Here is a 20265-nt window from a genome sequence, read left to right on the forward strand (position 1 = left end):
TGACCGATAAGCTTTATTTTATTTCTCTTCGCGCCTCGTCGTCGTGAGACAGAGGCCGAGATTAAACGCTGGGATTGGCTGGGACCGGGCAGATAGTCGCTGGTTTATGAATAACTGAGGCTCTCTGATGGAGGGCTGGCTTTTAGTTTTTGTGAAAGGGGGCTCTTGAGCTTCTCCCCGGGGGAGGGATGCGGAACGGCTGGGAGGGGGGGGTGGGGGGCCTTTGTACTTGTCCTATCAGTCAGTGGGTCAGATTTTGATTTAATGAGCCCCTACCGCCCCCCACCCCCAACCGACCCCCCCCCCCCACCCCCCGCTCATTTAGCACGTGGCCTCCAGGGACGTACCTTTGGTGTGCGCCTGCTCCTTTGAAATGAGATTCCTTCCCCGCGTCGCCGGGGGACCGGGGACGCATCAGAGAACCCGGCTCGCTTTTTTTCTTTTTTTTTTTTTGTTCACGTGTTGATATGAAGTGGGGGGCCATGCCATTTACGTCAAAATACCCAGAGCGCCGCGCAAACCCCCTCCCCCCCCCCCCTCCCCCCCCTCCCCTCCTCCCCTAATTGCGACCGCCATCCTCCGGGGTTACGCTCTACCTGCAGCCAGAATTAAGAGGCTGCCGTGAGGCAAACACGCGGGTGCCGTGGAAACCTGAGGGTCACCAGGGTGAGGAGGGGGGTGGGGGTGGGGGTGGGGGTGGGGGGGCGTGTGTCTCAACACAAGAATCAAGGGCTGCATGCAGGAACAGGGCTGATCTCTGCCAGACTGGTTTTAAATAAGGGCCAACACGGTTCAGAGAGAGACAGTCGAGTAATTCTGAACGAGAGACGCAGAGAAATATGGGTAATCATTTACTGATGAGCAGGCATACATTTATACCAGGCTCTGAATATCTGACTCGGTCTTCATCGTTGTAGCATCACTGTCATCTGCAGCAGAAGCGCCATTATCATCATTATTCTTGCTGTTGTTATGATAATAACAAAAAATTATACTAATATCAATGATAATTATTATTATCAAAATTGTTATTATTATTATTATTATTATTATTTGTAGTAGTAGCTGTTGTAGTAGTAGCTGTTGTAGTAGTAGCACTAATGGTAGTAGTAGCATTAGTAGTAGTAGTAGTAGTAGTAGCACTAGTGATAGTAGTAGTAGTAGCACTAGTAGTAGTAATGGTAGTAGCAGTAGCAGCAAGTAATAGTAGTAGTAGTAATTGCTGTTGTTGTCTTAACTAAGTGTATGTGCACTTATATCTTGCAAAATGGCTAAGTGTAAATATAGTTGTAAATACAATAGTAGTACTGGTATTCTGTTCAATTGAACATTATGACCACGCATGAAGGTTTTGTTTCTCGTGGTGCTTCTTCCCAGTATTTGGGAATTGCTAATGTTAAGCTTCCTGGGTTATCCCTCCCCCAATCCTCCTAACTATGCAGATTCTCTGTGTGGCCAGTGGGTTTTATTCCTTTCAATCACTCACTCACTCACTTACTGTTTCTCTCCCTCTCCCTCTGTTTCTCTGCTTTTTTTGTGTAAGGCAGCCCAGAGGCATCCTGTTTCAGCTCCACAGTTCACAGTCAGGGGGGGTTGGGGGTGTGTGTCTTGTGGTGGTGGTGGTGGGGGGGGGGGTATATAAGAGCCGACGGTAGGAGTGGGGTCTGACCACAGTATCTGTTTAAGAGAAGGGGAATTCTCTCTCCCTCTCTCTTTTACTTGTCCTCTCTCCCATTCTCTCTGTCTCTCTCTCTGTCTCCCTCTCTCACTCACTCACTCTCTCTCTCTCTCTCTCTTTCTGTGTGCTCGCTCTCTCTCGACTGCCACCTCTTCGCAGGCTACAGCATCAGCAGGCTCTTTGGTTGGATGCAGTAGACGGATCACGAGGGGAAGCAGAGCTGTCCTTTCTTTACCACCGTGAGGCACGCAGGCACACATCAGAAAACCAATTAGAGCTCACTTCTTAAATCCCAACATTCCCTGTATTCTATCCATTTAAAAAACGAGAGAAAGAGTCACTCCAGAGAACCAGGTTGTGTGAACTTGCTCTGTAGGATCCTGTAGTAGAGAGACTGGGAGTGTTCTGCTAAGGTAAGTGCAGGTGTCACATTTTTCTACCTGTTTGAAATGTTGGGGAGCTTGATTGATTCTGTATTCACACAGACATTGTACATTTTCTATGAGTGCTTCTGAATGTTTTCATCTTTCACATTATGTTTATACTGCAGGGTAATTTGACATTGACTTCTGAGTTATGTTAATGTTACATTGTAAATTAATGTAAATTGGCTCTTAAATGAATTGAAAATAGTTTTAATGAACATGAAAATTTTGAGTTTATTTTATTTTCTGAACGGATTCTTTTATTTTTCAGACACAGTGACTGTAACTAAATAAAGGATGCATTATTTTGTGATTAATTATATACTGTGTTTGGCAATTATGTGGAATTCTCTAATTGCTGCAAGTGGTTTGGTTGGAAAACTTTGGTCCCTTTGAATCAGCTGCATTTCATGCTTGCATCTGAATGTAATGGAAAAGAGAAGTTTTGTCTCGCAATATTGGCTCCTATTAGCAAAAGCACATCTTAGCCTTGCTTTACTGCCTTGGACTGTGAGGTTGCTGGAGGGTACCAATTATGGTTGCTAGGGGAATTGTTAACATATTTTTGCATGCCGTTGCTCCTGGGTCCTGTCCCGCGTCGGGGATGTGAAACGGGCATTATGAAGGTTGGGGAAGGGGGGGCGGGGTGTGAAGGGAGGGATCGGTTACCCGGCTCAGCTGTGGAGCGACTGTAAGCGTAGACGGGGGTTGCCTGGCGATGTGATCACCTGGCCCAGCTTCAGCCAGCGTGAGCGCTGCTCGCCAAGAAAAATCCCCCCCCCGTCGCAGCTACTGTAAGCCCTACTGTAAGCGGAGCAGACACCTTCCCTCAGCCCGGGAGCGCGGCAGCTGGTCTGCATTAGGGGGCTGGGCTGCCTGTCTCGCCTCTCTCCCCCCTCTCCCCCCCTCTCCCTCCTCCACCCCCCTCCACCCCTCTCCCTCCGTTTCCCTCGCTAAAGGTGTGCGCTTACGAGGTAGCCCGCACCAATGCGCTTCCCCCGTCTCCCCGCCGTGAGCGCGGCTCGCGGACCGCCCGGCCGCCGAGGGGGTGGGGGGGTATGGGGGGGGGGGGGCGTCCGCCGCGAGGGTTCTGATTGGAGCAGCGCCGAACAAAGAGATCACACCCAACCGCCCGCACGCGCTAGAGAGAGCAGGGGGAGGGGGGGGAGCGTGTGAGAGCGTCTGTGTGGGGAGGTCTGAGCGTGTGTGGGGTGGGGTGGGGGGGGGGGGTGTTGGAGGGGGGAGGGGGGGGTGTTTGGGGAACAAAATGACCCCAGCATCCTGGGGTTTGTGGTGGTCCGGGGTGGGTAATTACACATCAGGGGAGAGGTGCAATCACAATTATCTGTTTTGGGAATCACTGTGGGAACTGAAACAACTGATGCAGCCCCCCACAGATCCCCCCCCCCCCCCGCCAAACACAGACGCGTCTTTTTTCTCTCCACTCTGGAAGGAGAAATGATGCTGGGATGCATGAATGGAGGCAGACGCAAATCCATTATCTCCTCGTGGCGAACTTAAATTTGACCCGAGTGTCTGACCTTCCTGGCTCGTGGGTAGCTTGCGCGCGCAGATGCCTTTCCCTGCCACGCTCTGAAGGGTTACCTGTGGGATAACCTGCCCTGCATTCCTGAGCTGGGAAGTCCATTAAAGACTTCAGTGAGCGCCGAGCGAGCTTTCCCTCCGCTGCTCCCGGACGACGTGAGGCCGGGGGGGGGGGGGGGGAGCTCCTCGTAACGTGCTGAGCTCGTAGCGAGCGGCGTGCGCGTCTCTGCCGAGGAGCGCCCGCTGCCGTTGCCCGGGCGTGGGTGTGTAAATGTTTTATGATGGCGCCGCTTTGTGCCGAGCGGCTATTGAATGTGACACCCCGCAAGACGGTGGGTGAGAAACTTCCCTTTGTTTGGACAGCTGTTTTCCCCTGTTTCCAGCCCAAACCCCCCCCCCCCCCCCACCCCCAGAGCTTTGATAATGCACTTGGAGGGGGGGGGGGGCTGTTCCTCACAGTGACTGCTGGAGGTGCAGAAGCGTACGGAGACCCCGAGGAATTTGCGTGCTTTTCATCGGAACTAGGAAGCAAGAAATGGCACGCGCAGAATGCACTCTGCCAGAGATGTGTAATTATCTGTTGGCTATTATCGGCGGTTCACCGACTTGTCTGCACTCCGCGAAGCCTGTGGCCCTTAGAAATAGTTACAGCACAGCAAATTCGCTACTACATTGCATTCCGTTCACCCCGAATGGATTTACCGAACAAGACCTAATTTGTTTTGTGACATGAACTTAATTTGATGTTGTTAAACAGTTCAGCTTCTAGTCGTCACTGTGCAAATCTTTTTCCAGGACGCTAATTAGCCACTAAATTTGGAAAGGTGCGCTGGCAAGATTTGCGGTTTGTCTGATGACAGGAGAACAAGTCGGTTGTTTCAACCCTTTTCTGATGTACAGGTAGCAAAAATATAACACTGAGAATACAAAAAGGAACTGAAAACAGAGCTAAATGTATAACATAAAGTGTTCCATCTGTAACAAAGGGACCACACATACAGCGATTGGCTACCTCCTAAGTCTTTATGTCCAATTGCTGTGTTTTTTTTCGTGTGAGTCAGTTATTATTTTACCATCAGCCAGTGTGCACGCTCACCTGTTGGAAATCCTCCTCTTTTCTGGATCGCCTCTTAGACAATTAGTCAACCCCATTCCATTAATAGAATAAAACAACAAGTAATCGTCATGCGTTGCACTGATCTAGGAGCTTTACATGCTGAGAAAGAAACCAATGCATTTTTTCAGCATTTGGATCCAGACATTTAGGGAAGGTGTGGCACACAAAGCATGTCAGTGGTTTAGCCTGGCATCATTCAACACATCTTAAATAAAGCACAGATTTGCAGAGAGAGAGAGAGAGGGAGGAGAGAGAGAAAGAAAGAGTGAAGCACTGATAAAAAGACAGGCAAATCAAGAGAAATGAGAACAGAAGGAGAAAGCCAAAGAAAAGGAGACTAAAGTGAGAGAAGCTGAATGAGAATGAGAAAAAAGAGAGAAAGACAGGTCTGTACAGACGTGTTAACAGAAACCTGTGACTGCTCTCCCCAGATGAATCATCTATTTTAAAGTGCCAATATCCCGCGTGGTTTTAAACGTGTCTGCGGTACTCAGGCGAGAGGGAACGGGGAGCGCGAGGTCTTTGTGCTGGCGGTGCCTTCAGTGCGCGAGGGCTCGGGGAGCGGCGGAGAGGTTCGGCGCGCGTGGCCGACGCGGCCGGGACGCCCCGCGTTTTGGGCTCTGGAACGCGTGTGTGGCCCGTAGCGCGTCGGAAACAGCGTCTACGAGTCTACGGGCGGCAGGTTTCGGAGGGGGGACTTCAGGGCCTTGATCCTCCGCGGTCTGGGTCATTCGCGGCGTCTGTGAGCCGGGCTCATCCGGACTTGCCTTTCTCGGGCGAGGCAAAACAGATGCCCTGAAACCCGGGCCAACATTCCGTGCCGTTTCCCGCTATCCACGCCTGAATGAATTAGGAACAATAAAGCTAACTATGGACGATGTATTGAAAAAAAGAATGGAACTTGTGTAATGGGGCGTACTCAGTGACACCAAAGCCAGCTGTACACTGCAACAGGAAACAAAAAAAAACCTGTATTTTTTATTTATAATTATAGAGATCAACGGAGAATCACTCCGTTTTGACAGGTCAAAATGTTTGCTTTGGCTTGCATTTTAAAGGAAGTGGAACATATTTCGATCTGACCTTTTTTCTCCAGCGCTAGACGAGTGGGCGGATGTGTCTGTTACCATCTTATGAACCAGCTTTCATCCGAACCTTTCATCAATCTCAATATGTTTTTGGGACCTTCTTGGCTTCCTTGTTCCTTCTTCTAGCAATGTCCCAAGGAGACCAAAACGACCGTTCGCCCTCTTTCTGCACTTCTTGAGTTTATTTCCTTCGAGAACAAAGGGAGTTCTCTGTTCGGGGGGTAACACGCGGATTCCGTCTGCCGTTTTTTCCTAGTGACGGGACGCTTGTTTTAATGCTAGCGCGTGTCGCGTCCTCCCGCTTCCCCCAGCGGTGAGCTGTGGCACAGCCCGAGCTCGCCGAATTAGGACCAAGGACAGAGAAATTCCTCCGTGCCTCCAGGGTCTGGATTTACAGCCACGCTGAGGACCACGGTCCAGAGGAAACACTCCCTGGACGTTGTTCAGCTCCGTGTTCTCCAGAAAGGGATGGGGGGGGGGGGGGGTGGGAGGGTTGGGGGAGAGATGGAGAGAAATAAAGAAACCATCTGTCTACTGCTGGCAGATTCCTTTCAAAGATTCTCTATCTTTTGCAAAGAAATGAATGCCTTGGTTAACTCCTTCCAGTGCAGGAAGAGAAAACCATTAGATCGGAAAGCTTGTGACAGGAAAGCTGAGCCCTTTTCTCTCTTTCTCTGTGAGGAATATGAAGCATTTCTTCTATCTCGTCCTTTATCATTCTCCCTTCTGCACGTGTTCTTTTCCCCTAAATGTCAGTAGAGAGTATGAACGTGTGCCAGACGAGGCTACGAGTGGTCACAGCAGCACCTGACGGGTGATGAAAGACATCGGATATCCCGCCATGGCGGCCCGGCTTCCCCGCGTGGAGGCCTTCGTCTCCTTGTCGTTGCTCGGGTCCGATTACCGGCCCAGGAAGGCGAGGGCGCTGAGAGCTCCTCGAGTTTAATCAAAACCAGGACGATCCAGTAAGGCGAGGATGTGTACGGCCCTGTCCAATAAAACCGGCCCTCGCTGACCCGAGGGCGAAAGCGGGAAGCCGTCGTGACTTTATTGCGTTCGTCCTCCCATAAGACCCTCTCAAAAGGAGAGCCATTCGAGCGACCCCACTCAGCAAATGCGGGCAGCAGACAAATGAAAGGCAGGCTAATTTTTATTGTCTCTGCAGTATGGTTTTAACGGGTGGCTGAGAGGAAGGAGGGGGAATGGGGGGGGGGTGGGGGCGTTAGCAGCTGCTGCTGGGTGAGGGAGGTGGGGGGTGGGGGGGCGTGGGTGGGGTGGTGGTGGTTTCGGAGGGGGTTGGGAGGTCTTGAGAAGGTGAATCTTCTGTGCCGGGAGGCTACAGAGGTCGGGCTAATAAAATGTGAGGTCACCAGGCTTCAGTGCGCAAATGAAGACCCCGGTGAGTAACGAGCGGCAAATGCGCCAAAACGCGCGCGGCGTTCCCTCCGCAGACCCGGCCAGAAGAGCGCCGCGGCAGCAGTTAACTATATTTATGGGTCCTCCGTCCAGGGGACAGCAGTATCCTAATGCAATAAACATCATCTCCGTCAAACGCCCCCCTTTCTGCCATCAATTTCCACTGACCCCTCTCCCTTTCTGTTCCCTTTGCTTTTGTGTCCCCTTCGCTGTCTTGCCATCTATCGCCCTCCCACCCTTTCTTTCTGTTCAAATCTCTGTAACTTTCTCTTTTTTCTCTCTACCCCTCTTCTTCTTCTCCGTCTGATCGTCCTTTCTTTATCCTCCTCACTCTATGCCCCATTTCTCTTTCACCCCTGCTCTCCATACTCATCTCTCTCTGTCTCCCGCTCTTTTTGTCACTCCCGTTTCCCTTCCTCCCTCTCTCGGTCTTAATCAATTCCGTTCAGTTTCTGCTTGAAATACACATTGTAAATATTGTCAGTGTGCCATATATAGCACATAGGAAGTGGTCTCTCTCTCTTCCTCTCTCTCTGTCTCACTCACATACCCTATCTGGCCCCCTCCCTCGCAGTATGTGTGCTGGAAATTGAATGTTTTATGTGAGAAATACCTCTTTCTTCCCCTTCTGGCTATAGGGTTTTTATGACATAATAGCTCTTGTAGGCTTTAATCCCAGGGATGTGGCCTAGGCCCCCCCTCTGAGTCAACCTGACACCGCTTACCTTTCTGGTGGAGTCCGGCGTGCACAAGCGAGCTTGATATCCCGCGTCTGCATCGCCCGCGGCCATCTGCGCCCGACCTGCTGTATCGGCCCTGCGCACAGTAGCCTCTCTGTCAGAGCGCACGGGTTTCCTGCTGCCATCACGCGCACCTATAAAGAGCCTTTATATTCTGCCTCGCCACTGCGCTGGAAAAGAGACCCTAATGGCCTCTCATTTCCATGCGGCTGGTAACACTATGCTTTATCTAAGCAGGGGAAGAAAAGAAAAAAACCCGTCCTAGTCCGAGACACGAAAGGCTGGGCGCTGAAAGTATCGGCGCTATTACAACTGATTTAACCTTCATTCGGCTTTTTATTCCCTCTCTCTCTCTCTCTTTGTCCTGATGCACGGGGTTGGAAATCAGAAACTTTTTCAAATGCGCGGGAAACGTAAATAGCGTTTGCAGTTCCCGCTTTTGATATCGCCCGCTGTGAGAGTGTAGCTGCTTTTGCCCACGTTTCACCTCCAGAATTCAAATAAAATAAGCAGTCTAGAATGTGGAATGTCATCTGGAGTCCACATATTGCAAAACTGAACCGGGTGTTATTTTATCTATTCGTTTATTTACATCGGCTAGCCCGCTTGTAGTTACCTTCAATAAATAATTTGGAACTAAGGCTTTGCCTAACAAAGGAACAGTGACCTGAAGACACTACTGGCAAAACTCTTAGCGCTTTAAGGTCAAGGAATGCTATGTGTGATGTTTGGGTTCTTTTCACCCTTACAAATGCAGGGTTGTGCTTATTATTACTACAGCAAAGGATTTGTTTGTGTATGGATACTGAACTCAAACCACGGTGTTGGGCCATGGCTGTCCAAAGTGAGCGGTTGCCAGTCTAAATAAGAAAGCTAGGGGAATCTACAGAGGTCCACAGACAGGGAATAATTTCGTGGTATACAGCGGCTTTTTTTAATAACAACCTCGGGTGTCTTCAATTTGAGAATGGCCAGGGATAACTGCCCTCGTCCAGTATGACTTCATAGTTATGTTTTCCCATTACATATGTACGCTGCAAGTTAAGTACATTTCTCAAAAAACTGTCTTGCCCAAGGGTACAACAGCAAGCTCTCCAGGGAAAGGAATGATCCATTTTTTATTTTCATCTTTAACCGCGATGCCACTCTGCCCCCTACAGTGACAGGGAATGTGCACACAGCTGTGGGGGGGTGGGTAGGGGGGGTGCTGAGGGAGGGGGTATGGGGCTGAAACACACAGTTCATAGTGCCGATGGCTTAAAATGGCATTTGTGAGTGCGGTAATATGACCGAATGCCAGAGCATGTCCGCCTCTGCCATCGATCCCATGTTGGGGGGAAGGAGGGAGGGGGGGGGGGGGGGAGAGCTTATGAGACATCCTGGAAATCCATTTCTGTGTTTGATGATTATAACCTGAGCCCATGCTAGATTCAGCAGCTCTCTCTATCCGTCTGTCTCTCCGATTCTGACCTTGGTGGAGCAGGGATCGATATGGAATGGCTTTCGGACACACGGGTGTGTTTGTTGTGGGTGTGTCTGGGGGGTGGGGGGAGAAGATGAGTAGTCCACCTTGCATGAACAGCTTGATTATGATTTATGAATTTCAGTATTCGCCGCCCGTTGTTCATCTCCATGATTTTACCCCGCTTGGCAGAAGGGATGTCTTTTCTTTGTTCCTCTATTAATTTACTTAATATTTTTTGCAGATGCACTATTTTTCTATCATTTATCCTATCCTTATAGAGGCCATTCATTTGTGACTTTCACCCTTGCGGGTACCCACACAGCACCCACCAAATGCCTTTGCGTGGCACCTCTGAAGGTGAAAATACCCTTCTCCCCATCCCCCAAGACGATTGCTGTTCACCCGGCAGTCTGGGCGACCCAGATTTTGAGTGTACGCCGAAGACAGCGAGCGTGTTTTTAGTCATGGGTGACCTACAAAACTAGGCAAGCTTGATAATTCAACTGAAAAGAAACGAGAAAGCACTCTGATCCCACCCCACCCCCCATTTTAATATAAAAGACAAGTGGGGGAGACATGTTTTAGCCACGGACCATTTGCTGCAGTTGCACATCAAATGTAGCGGTCGTCTTCATTACTAATTTTGTTTCTTTGGAAGTTATGTTGAAGACAGAACTGTCAAAACCGACCCTGTCACACTGGCTCCCCCATGAACGCCCTGTCTCCCTACGCCATAAGACTGGAACTTGGTTATCTTTCCCACACTGAAGCGGGGAATGGCTAACAAATGGCTAAGTTCATCCATATGCATGTAAAGGGAAAAAAAGTCATATTTAAGCTGAAACAGGTCTTGTATCCTACTATTAATATGTGTTCTTTATAAACAGACTTTTTTTCTCAACACTTATACATGTGTATACCTTCATTTGAATTTAGATGAATTATGGTAAAGGCACTGCATATTTTTACACATTCTTGTGTCTCAGTAAGATTAAAATGTTTCTTGTGTAGTAACCACATGGGAAAACGGGTACCAAAAATGTTATTTATTTTGAACTGGAGAAGGAAAACAACCATGAAAAAACAATGTTGTAAAGCTTTATATTTTGGGGCCTCAAATCTGGGACACTATAATAAACTGCAACTCTTAACTCTTTTACTGTTTATGACTAAGTGTAACAGGAAAGCATCTATCACTAGTCATTCTTTGCATTCCAGTAAGTGCGAGCAAAAGATTAACTCTCCTCCTTGACTCTCCTTCATGCATCAGAAGACACATTACAAGCTTATCTCGGTCCAAAACCCATCACTGTTTTAAACCTGCTGTTACTTGATTACGACACACAGAATCATCTAAATTATGAACGGTTTTTCATGGATTGTTAAGTGATCCCCCAGAACCAAGTCTAAAAAAAAAGCTTTAGGATGGATGGGTGGAGGGATGAAATGGAAAGATCTGGAAAAGGCATCAAGGCGACTTAAAAGTGCCGTAATTCTGCTGCTTCCGATGTGACACAAGGCCGCATCTGTGGAAGGGGCATAACTGCGTTTTGCAGGGGTTGTGCCCTCGGAAGTGGCTGACTTCTCCATGCCCAACGGGGTTCCTGAAGTTTACCACAAGTTCACCTCTGACAATTTGTCACCAGGACTCAGCTGTCAAGATAGCATTTCCGCTGCATACACGGGGCGGGGCCGAGCATTGCGATGCCAGGCTGTGTGCCGACAGATGCATTTCTTTCACCTGGACAGGAGGACATCTCCCAGAAAAGCAACGGAAATGTCACCAAACAGTGAAAAGTGCAGACGTTGTATTGGGAGGGTGGGTAGGGTGGGTGGGGTGGTGGGATAGAAGACACCCTTACTTGCAATGGAATGAAACTTTGTATGAACAGCAGTGGTCCCACCATTTGGAGTGTTTGGAGTCTACAAAGGCTTCTGTGCTAAAACGAATCCCTCTGATGACAAAATAATACTTATACCTATTATTATTATTATTATTATTATTATTATTATTATATAAAATTCATAATCAACTATTTGGAATATCATTAAGAAGAAAGAGAGCACTGGTGAGATCAGTAATAGCAAAGGAGCTTGTAGGCAAAGGAAGACCTCTACAGTTGATGATCGAAGAATTCTCACCATAATAAACAAAAACCCTCAAACACCAGTCAGAAGCACTCTTCAGGAGGTAGGTGTGGATGTGTTATTGACTACTATCCACATACTATTTTGTGAACAGGACTAAAGTGGCTACACTGCAAGATGCAAACCACTAGTTTGCATCAGAAACAGGATAGCCAGGTTACAGTCTCCTAAGAAGTACCTAAAAGGGCCTTCAGAGTTCTGGAAAAAAGTCTTGTGGACAGATGAGACAAAGTTTCACTTGTATCAGAGTGATGGCAAGAGCAAAGTGAGGAGGTCAAAAGGAACTGTCCAACATCTAAAGCAGCCATTCTCATCTGTGAAACATGGTGATGGGGGTGTGATGGTTTGGTCATGTATGGCTGCAACAGATGCTAGCTCACTTGTCTTCATTGATGATGTAACTGCTGATAGCAGCAGCAGAAACAATGTGTAAAAACTGCTGTGAAAATACTTAATAAAAGCTGAGACTTTACCTACATGAGAATTATTTGATTGGATATCTAAAATTGTGGAGTACAGTGGCTAATCATATGGGATGGGCAATAGTAGCTGATTCAACATGAAATGCAGATTGTTATTATCATGGCCTGGAACACACACCACTCTGAGAAACAAATCAAAGTCAAATTATGTTTCATCACGAATGGCCGAATCATTGCAATACAATCACTCCTTCATACCTATCTGGCGTTCAGTTACACCATCTGTATTGAGTAATTAATTTGATCTGTGTCTTACACATGCTGTCACGCATGAGGTAAGTGGTAGCCGCGTGAAGAATCGAGTGACCTGCCATTAAAACTTAATTGTCATTCTATACACGTGGCAAATTTCTGAGTGCCGCCACACGGATCTAATTATACCAGCGTGAAGCAGAGGTTTCTGGTCATCTCAAAGACTCCCTCACAGCAGTGAGCTGTCAATCCGTGGGAAATTGCCCACATGATAAGGTTGAGATTATTCCATTTTAAAAGTGACATCTTTTTCCAAAAGCAATTTGCTGGCTAGCTTTCGACCGCTCTTTAATTAATAGACTACTCCAGAAGCATTTCTTAGTAAGTAATGAATTTGAAGCATGTGATGAAAGGTGTTTTATATCTGCTAGACTTTTAAAAAAGCACTTGTAACGTACAAGCAATAAAACAATAGTTTCAGCAAATAGTCATTCCTGCTTTCTTTGTATTTCTGAACTTTTTAAAAGCTTTTAGTGCTAAATATGCGTTAAAAATGGGGTTATGTGCATGCTGGGGTGTTACTCCCACATTTGACTCTATTAACTTAAAACAAATAGCAAACACACTTGTTAATGCTGCTTCACTTAGTCGTGTGTATTTGTTTGTGTTAAATCTAATTCAACTGTTGTATAATAGATCCCATTCTCTCTCAATATTAATGAGGCATGCTGAACTGCAAAATCGGGATCGAAAGCACAGGGGACGAAAATAGGCTGAGAATAATTTTATCTCAGAATCAGACATGGAAAATTGCACTGAAATTTAAAATAAATAAATAAATAAATATCAAACAAGAAAACCTTCAGTGTACAGAGAGGTCTGTGTCTCCAGTGTAGGAGGCTTGAAGGGAAGGAATGCCTGGCATGAGAGATGACTGGTGCCCCTGGCTGGGGCAAGCAAGCATTTCCACATTACCCTAACGAGCGCACGGCTGGAGAATGGGTAACAGTCAGTAGTCACAGTAATGGGGAGTCTGGCACGAGAGGTGGAAAACTCCAGGGAAATTACGTCCGGTGATAACGAATCCCATTTACTAGGTTATTTCAAAGAGCTATTATTCTCAGCAATGACTCCTTTTTTTTATTCAGTTATTCATTAATTTATTTACTTTTGACAAATTACAGAGCATGGTGTTATTCATGCAAGCCCAAAAAAGTTAAAGCTAATGGATTTCTTTATTTATTTTGTTGTTCTTTCAATCGTTCATTCTTTGAAAGTGCTTTGTTTTATTAACATGACTGAGAGGGAGAGGCGATTGCCATTGTACAGCGCAAGACCATGACACCTGAACAATGCCGCACCAAAGCTTGATCGCGAGCCCCCTTACCACTCCTTGCCTTCTTGCCTGATCTCATCGGAGTACAGTTTCATAGATTCAGCCGACCCACATTATGACTCCTCTGACTTTGCTTACTTGGTTTACCTGTTACCGTTGCAGCACATTTATGCAAGATTGCTCTGATACAAGGGAGCATGAGGTGAAATGATTGGATGCAGTAACTTCTCTTTTAAATGATGCATTAGGGGTAAATGATCACTACTGTACAAAGTGCATTCAAAATCAAAAAGCACTGATGAACACACTACCCCAGGGAGACATTACAGCATTTTAACAGTGCATTCCCTAGCACCAGAGCTATTACCCATGAAATGAAACCTTAAGCAGTCATAGAATAAAGCGCACTCAGCCTACCTTGGAAATGAGCATCAAAGACAAAGCTTTCAATGGGATTGCTGACATTCCTTTGCTTGGCTATGGGACACAATGTATGATGGGGTGGTTATTTATTTATTTAACTATTCAGCTATTTCCAAGCCATGCAGTCTCTAATGCAATGGAACACTTTGCACAGATGTAGGATATATGGCCATATGCTTATTTTATGACAACACCGGTATTATTGACCAGTTTCTTCACCTCCATGTTGCTTTCCCGGACGCTCACAGACATGCATGCCCAAATTGAGCCTACATCATCTCTTCTACCACACTCAGTCACTTTTTTTATGTATGGGCACACCCCCATAAGATCAATCTGATGAAAGTAGGCGAATCACACTGGGAAGCTGTTTGATATCAGCCGTTGGATTTCAAGAAGGTCCTGTCCATAGTCAGCACAGCCTGTGTGTTTCATTCAATATAAAACACATATGCTTTTTGAAGTAGTTCAAAGTAGGAAACTTAGCCGAGAGTAAAACGTGTGAAATCAGAGTTGAGGATGCCAGCCATTGCTCCAGACAGGGTCCCAGGGACCAAAGAATGTGCCATGTTTCCTACAGATTTATTTGCAGACTGTGAGTATTCCGCATTGGGAGTCCAATATGTAGGTCAAAGACCCATATTCCTTCATCGTGTGTCACTGCAAATGATATACTGTATCTGTAGTATGTGTTCCTGGGTTTGGCTGTTCTGCAAAATGTAATTTAGCACCAGTGCCGAATTGTTTCCTTAGTTCAGACTTTTATGAGGACAGCAAAATTCCTCCTGCCAACATAGCCTAAAATTAGTATTTCTGTAGTAAATTAATTTATATAGTAACATGTATTTCATGTGTCTTCAGGGTATATTTTCCATAGGTGTCTGTGCTATTTTGAATCACACATGATCAAGTAACCGCTTCATATCATTTTAAACAATCCAAAGAGATGGCCCTGCGCCTATGGTCTAGCTAACTTTTCCAGCTGAATTTTGCAGTCTGCCTTAACTTCAGGCACTTAGGTCTGAAAAAACAAAAAAGTCCATTGTCCATTTCCTATGCTGGGGCGGTGGGGTATGGGGGGGTTGAATCGCTATGGTTTCCCACTTCCAAACATTTTACCTGCACTGGTTCTTATCTTCACCCAGATGTCTGCCATATTAACGCATCTGGGCCCACGCAGGTCATCACGCGTGAGAGAGAGAGAGAGAGAGAGAGTGACAGAGATAAAGACAGAGAGAGAGAGATGACCGCAGGAGGAGTTCTTCCCCATTATTACCGTTAAGATGTGCACAAAGAGGGGCTCCATGACTTTCTAGCATTGCCTTGGGAGTCCCCTTGACAGACAGGAATCAACCCTCCAAAGAAGCAGCAGCCACCCATGCAGCACTAAACCCCAGTAGTGATTCAAAGCAATTTTCCAACCATTTTGTCGATTTGATCCCTGGTTTGTCTGATGCCCTGGCAACAAAAGTTAGGGGGGGATAAGGCTCTAGGGCAGGGAGGTTTTTATTTATTTGTATTTTTCTGGGTCCCTGGAGGCACAGGCCTGAACATGCCGATCCGTGTCGCCTTCATGGAGGTGCTCCCCCCCCCCCCCCCCCCCCCCCCGCCGTCTGCTTGTGTGGCTCTGTGATTGCCAAAACCACCCCCCCCCCCCCCTTAGTGGTCCTGGGAGAAGCCTGTCAGCTCTGTTAATCACACTTCAGTAGAGGGGTGGAGGGGAAATGAGCTCTTTAGAGGAAATTACCTGTAAACGACCTCACCCTGTCAGTGGCTGTCAGCCTTTTGCTCTCACGCTGCTGAAGGAGGATTTACGATCTCCCCGAAGACTCTGGTGTTCATCCAGGCTGTGCGCAGTCAATCGGCCCCTTGGCGTCCCTCCTGGCCCAGTTCATGGTCCCACGCACAGTAGCCATCATTGCACTGGTAGCTGGGTAAGCCTGGAGAAGGGCTTCTCCAGGGGTTGGTTCAGAAATCATTTTTGCTAAAAATATATAAAAGAAAAATAGTCCAGGAGTCTGAGAGTTACTGAGACCTTCTGTTCCTCATAACAATTTTCAATTCCCCAAAGGTCTGTTATATACTGTACTCAACTGTACTCGGCTGATAAAATGTTTGTTTAATTCAGCAATTTAGAAGACAGAAATAAATTCAAACAAAAAGCAACATGATTACTGCTAATATATAAGATTTTTCAGGAGAATCGCCCTCGTATAGGCTACGGTTCAAGGAAGACGGAAACGCGTGCGATTGTTAAAAGAGAGGCGTAAATCCGCATGAGACCATCATCGCACTTTATCCCACTGCATATGAGACGTTAATAGGAAGAAGTGTAAGAAAATGTTGTCATCCCTGTTGGGAAGACAGATATACATTGTGTCAATTCGAGAGAAGCAGGAGCTGTCAACGCAGCAAAGACTTGCTAAAATATGCATTGTGTAGATATTATCTGGCAGTTGAAAGCTGGAAAGTTTGAAAAAAAAAATCTGTGAGCGGCCAGCAAGCACATAATTAGTCAAAGGTGCCAATTTACCTTTTGGCAAAGCTTCTCCCTGCTGTGTTGGCAAAAAAAACTCACCTCATACTGTGCGTAAGGAAAAATAATTTTCACCAATCTGATTGGGCTAATCATACTCTGATTACAGAGCTGAGAATCACGGCTAATCTAATTAACAGAGTTCTCTGCACCTTAGTTCCTGTGTACTGTTTGTTACATTTCACGGCACACCCCAGACAGAGAGCCCTCAACCACCCAGGAATCCAAGCTAACGACATCAAAGGGGAGACACAGTGTTTTACAGCTGTTTCCACCACCGCTATTTTATTTCTGTTCATTTTCCGACCGGCTATTACTCTTTAAAAAACAGCATCCCTCCAGCATGGCATAATATGAGACTTGCTTCCTGTGTGTAACTTAAGAGAGATAAAAATTGCCAAGCAAAGCGTGGACGGGAATCCAGACAGTGATCAAAGGCTGCCAATCTGGTGATTTGTGGGTTGGCGGCAGCCCTGAATGTCAAAAAGAGCAGACGCTATGCAGATTGTCTTCAACGGGCTAATATCAATCTGTCAGCTTGGACTGGGGTGTGGGGAGGTTGGTGGTTCCCCAATTGCAGGTGTTGCCTGCCGTCAGCTAAAGGAAGCCTTTAGGGAGGGAAACACCAGTGGAAAATAAGCTGTGGCTCATTAGGCCACATGTTCCACCTTGGTTTTCATACCACTTGTACATGATCGCTGACGCTTAACTGGGCCAGTTCAGCACAATAACATTGTAAATGTTTCTGAGCAAAGAGTAAATCTGTCTGGAGATCTCTCCCATAGGAATTCTTTGTCCCTTTTTAATTGTCTTTGTTGCGTTGATTTAAAACTTACACCACCAACATTCACCGCACATGATGTTCAGCTGTTTACCTTGCTTGGTCCACAGTGAATGAATTGGGGTGGAGGTTTATAGCTGTTTTAGTCACACTCATTCTAGGGAAGGCGAGGCTTTCTGAGCCAAAGCGGACTGGTTCTCCCATGACATGTCAGACACTGAGAAACCAGTCAATGACTTGATCCATGGATAATGCTTGACAGCTCCACCAAAATGATGCCTCACTCTCCCATGGCTAATGATGCCCCTTTTTCCTGGAGGAGGAGGGTGGTCTTTTCAGAACAAATAAGCAGTGAACCAAGTGATTAGCTGTTAAAATCCTAAGTGATTTTGAATGCTTAAGCCTAATCCCAAAAATGTCATAATATGGGGGTCTCTTTCAAACTTCCATTTTCAGAGCCTACAGATAAGTCTATAGACTAATCTTTCCTTTAATACCCCACTGACATTGTCCATTTCTTCTTGCCAGATTGCATAGGCAATCCCCCTCCCCATTTTTTAGCAAGACTCAGCCCGAGTTCCAGTCAGCTGCCACCTGGAGCTACCAGACCTTGGTGACAGTAGCTGAACATGGGGATGCAAGCCCTCTTCCTGGGCTGTGTGGCTACTGCCATCCTGCTCCAGCTCACCAGCGGCGGCCTGGTGAAGAAGATCGTCCGCCACCGGAGGGAGTCCCTGATGCCCCCCACCATGGAGAACGTCACCCTCCCCAGCCCCGACCAGCCCGTCGTCTTCAACCACGTCTACAACATCAATGTGCCCGGGAGTTCCCTGTGCAGTGTGGACCTGGACTCCCCCGACGTGACCGACGTCAAGCCCAAACCCGCCCCTGGCCCCTCCCCCCTGTCGGACCCTCACGCCGCCGAGCATCACACCGTGGACGGGGAGAACCAGATCGTCTTCACCCACCGCATCAACATCCCCCGGCAGGCCTGTGGCTGTGACAGCCACCTCCCGGAGCTGAAGGACCTGCTGAACCGGCTGGAGATGCTGGAGGCTGAGGTGTCCGCCCTGAGGGAGCAGTGCACCATGGGAGCTGGCTGCTGTGGGGCGCAGGTTACAGGTACGGCCTGGGGGGTCTAACAGAGATTGGTAGCACAAAATGCATCGCAGTGGAAATCACATTCTAATGTAACACTGAAACATAAGAAAATAGAAATGATGTAAGTAAAAATTATGGTCCTTTGATTATTTTTATAATAATTTATTCTTATTATTTCATGTGATCAGAGTACAAAGAAATGATGAGGCAAGCTTGATATCCCATTTTGACGCTTCATTTGGTGATTGACTTGACGTTCCCTGTTCCTCTTCAGGTGAGGTGGGGACCAAGCCGTACTGCAGCGGCCATGGCAACTACAGCACAGACTCCTGTGGCTGCGTGTGCGAGGCCGGCTGGAAGGGGAGCAACTGCTCTGAGCCCGAATGCCCGGAGGACTGCCAGGACCAGGGGCGCTGCGTGGACGGCAAGTGTATCTGCTTTGATGGCTTCGGAGGCGAGGACTGCAGCACCGAGCTATGCGCGGTGGACTGCGGCGAACACGGACGGTGCATCGACGGCGCGTGCGTTTGCGCAGAAGGATACTCCGGCGACGACTGCTCCGAGAGCGAGTGCCCGAACAACTGCCTTGGCCGCGGGCACTGCGATGAAGGGGAGTGCGTCTGCGACGAGCCCTGGACCGGGTTCGACTGCTCCGAGCTCATCTGCCCCAACGACTGCTTCGACCGCGGCCGCTGCGACAACGGCACCTGCTACTGCGAGGAGGGCTTCACCGGGGAGGACTGCGGCGAGCTCACCTGCCCCGGCAACTGCAACAACCGCGGCTTCTGCGTGGACGGCAAGTGCGTGTGCAGCGCTGGCTACACCGGCGAGGACTGCTCCAAGATGACCTGCCCCAACAACTGCAACGGGCGCGGACACTGCTTCAACGGCATGTGCATCTGCGACCCCGGCTACCAGGGCAACGACTGCGGGGAGCTGTCCTGCCCGGACAACTGCAACAACAGGGGCCGCTGCGTGTACGGCGAGTGCGTGTGCGACGCGGGCTTCCAGGGCGAGGACTGCGGCGAGCTCTCCTGCCCCAACAGCTGCCAGAACAGGGGACTCTGCGTCAACGGCCAGTGCGTGTGCAAGGAGGGCTTCGCAGGCGAGGACTGCAGCGTCCGCACCTGCCCCAACGACTGCCAGGGGCGCGGCGACTGCGTCGACGGCAAGTGCGTGTGCTACTCCGGCTTCGGCGGCCGCGACTGCGGCACGATGACCTGCCCCAACAACTGCCGGAACCGCGGCCGGTGCGTCAAAGGGCAGTGCGTGTGCAAGGAAGGGTACTCCGGCGAGGACTGCAGCGTCCGCACCTGCCCCAACAACTGCCGGGACCGGGGCTACTGCGTGGACGGCAAGTGCGTGTGCCTGGAGGGTTTCACCGGCACGGACTGCTCCTCGCTCACCTGCCCCGAAAACTGCAACGACAGGGGGCGCTGCGTCAACGGGATGTGCGTCTGCGACAGCGGCTTCGTGGGGGAGGACTGCGGGGACCTCGCGTGCTCCAACAACTGCAACGACAGGGGGCGCTGCGTCAATGGGCAGTGCATCTGTGACGAGGGCCTCATCGGTGCAGATTGTTCCGAAGGTAAGACGGCAGAAGGTGCGGGATGATATTATGGGATGTCAGCATATTTCACAAATATATGTTTTTTTCTTTCTCTACATTCAGCATGTAATAAACTTGTTTACTCCATATAGGATAAATGAAAAAAAATGTTCTTTTAAGTCACAACCACAAATGCAACCTGTACTAATCCCATGGATAACCTTTTTGTTCACTGACATCAAC

The 20265-nt window shown here is 48.2% G+C and overlaps 1 protein-coding gene across 4 annotated transcripts in view; it reads left to right on the forward strand.

Moving 5' to 3' along the window:
* The first annotated feature begins 1670 nt into the window (after nt 1–1670).
* tnc (tenascin C) overlaps nt 1671–20265 on the forward strand; it is a 50917-nt gene continuing 32322 nt past the window's right edge. For all 4 annotated transcript variants that reach the window (XM_035379930.1, XM_035379931.1, XM_035379932.1 and 1 more), the window contains exons 1-3: nt 1671–2091; nt 17901–18494; nt 18748–20061. In XM_035379930.1, the coding sequence (XP_035235821.1) occupies nt 18002–18494; nt 18748–20061 (1807 nt within the window). In that variant the 5' untranslated portion in view covers nt 1671–2091; nt 17901–18001. The remainder of the gene's footprint in view (nt 2092–17900; nt 18495–18747; nt 20062–20265) is intronic.

Source organism: Anguilla anguilla, chromosome 10 (genome assembly GCF_013347855.1).
Source record: "Anguilla anguilla isolate fAngAng1 chromosome 10, fAngAng1.pri, whole genome shotgun sequence".
In the NCBI taxonomy this organism is placed as follows: domain Eukaryota; kingdom Metazoa; phylum Chordata; class Actinopteri; order Anguilliformes; family Anguillidae; genus Anguilla; species Anguilla anguilla.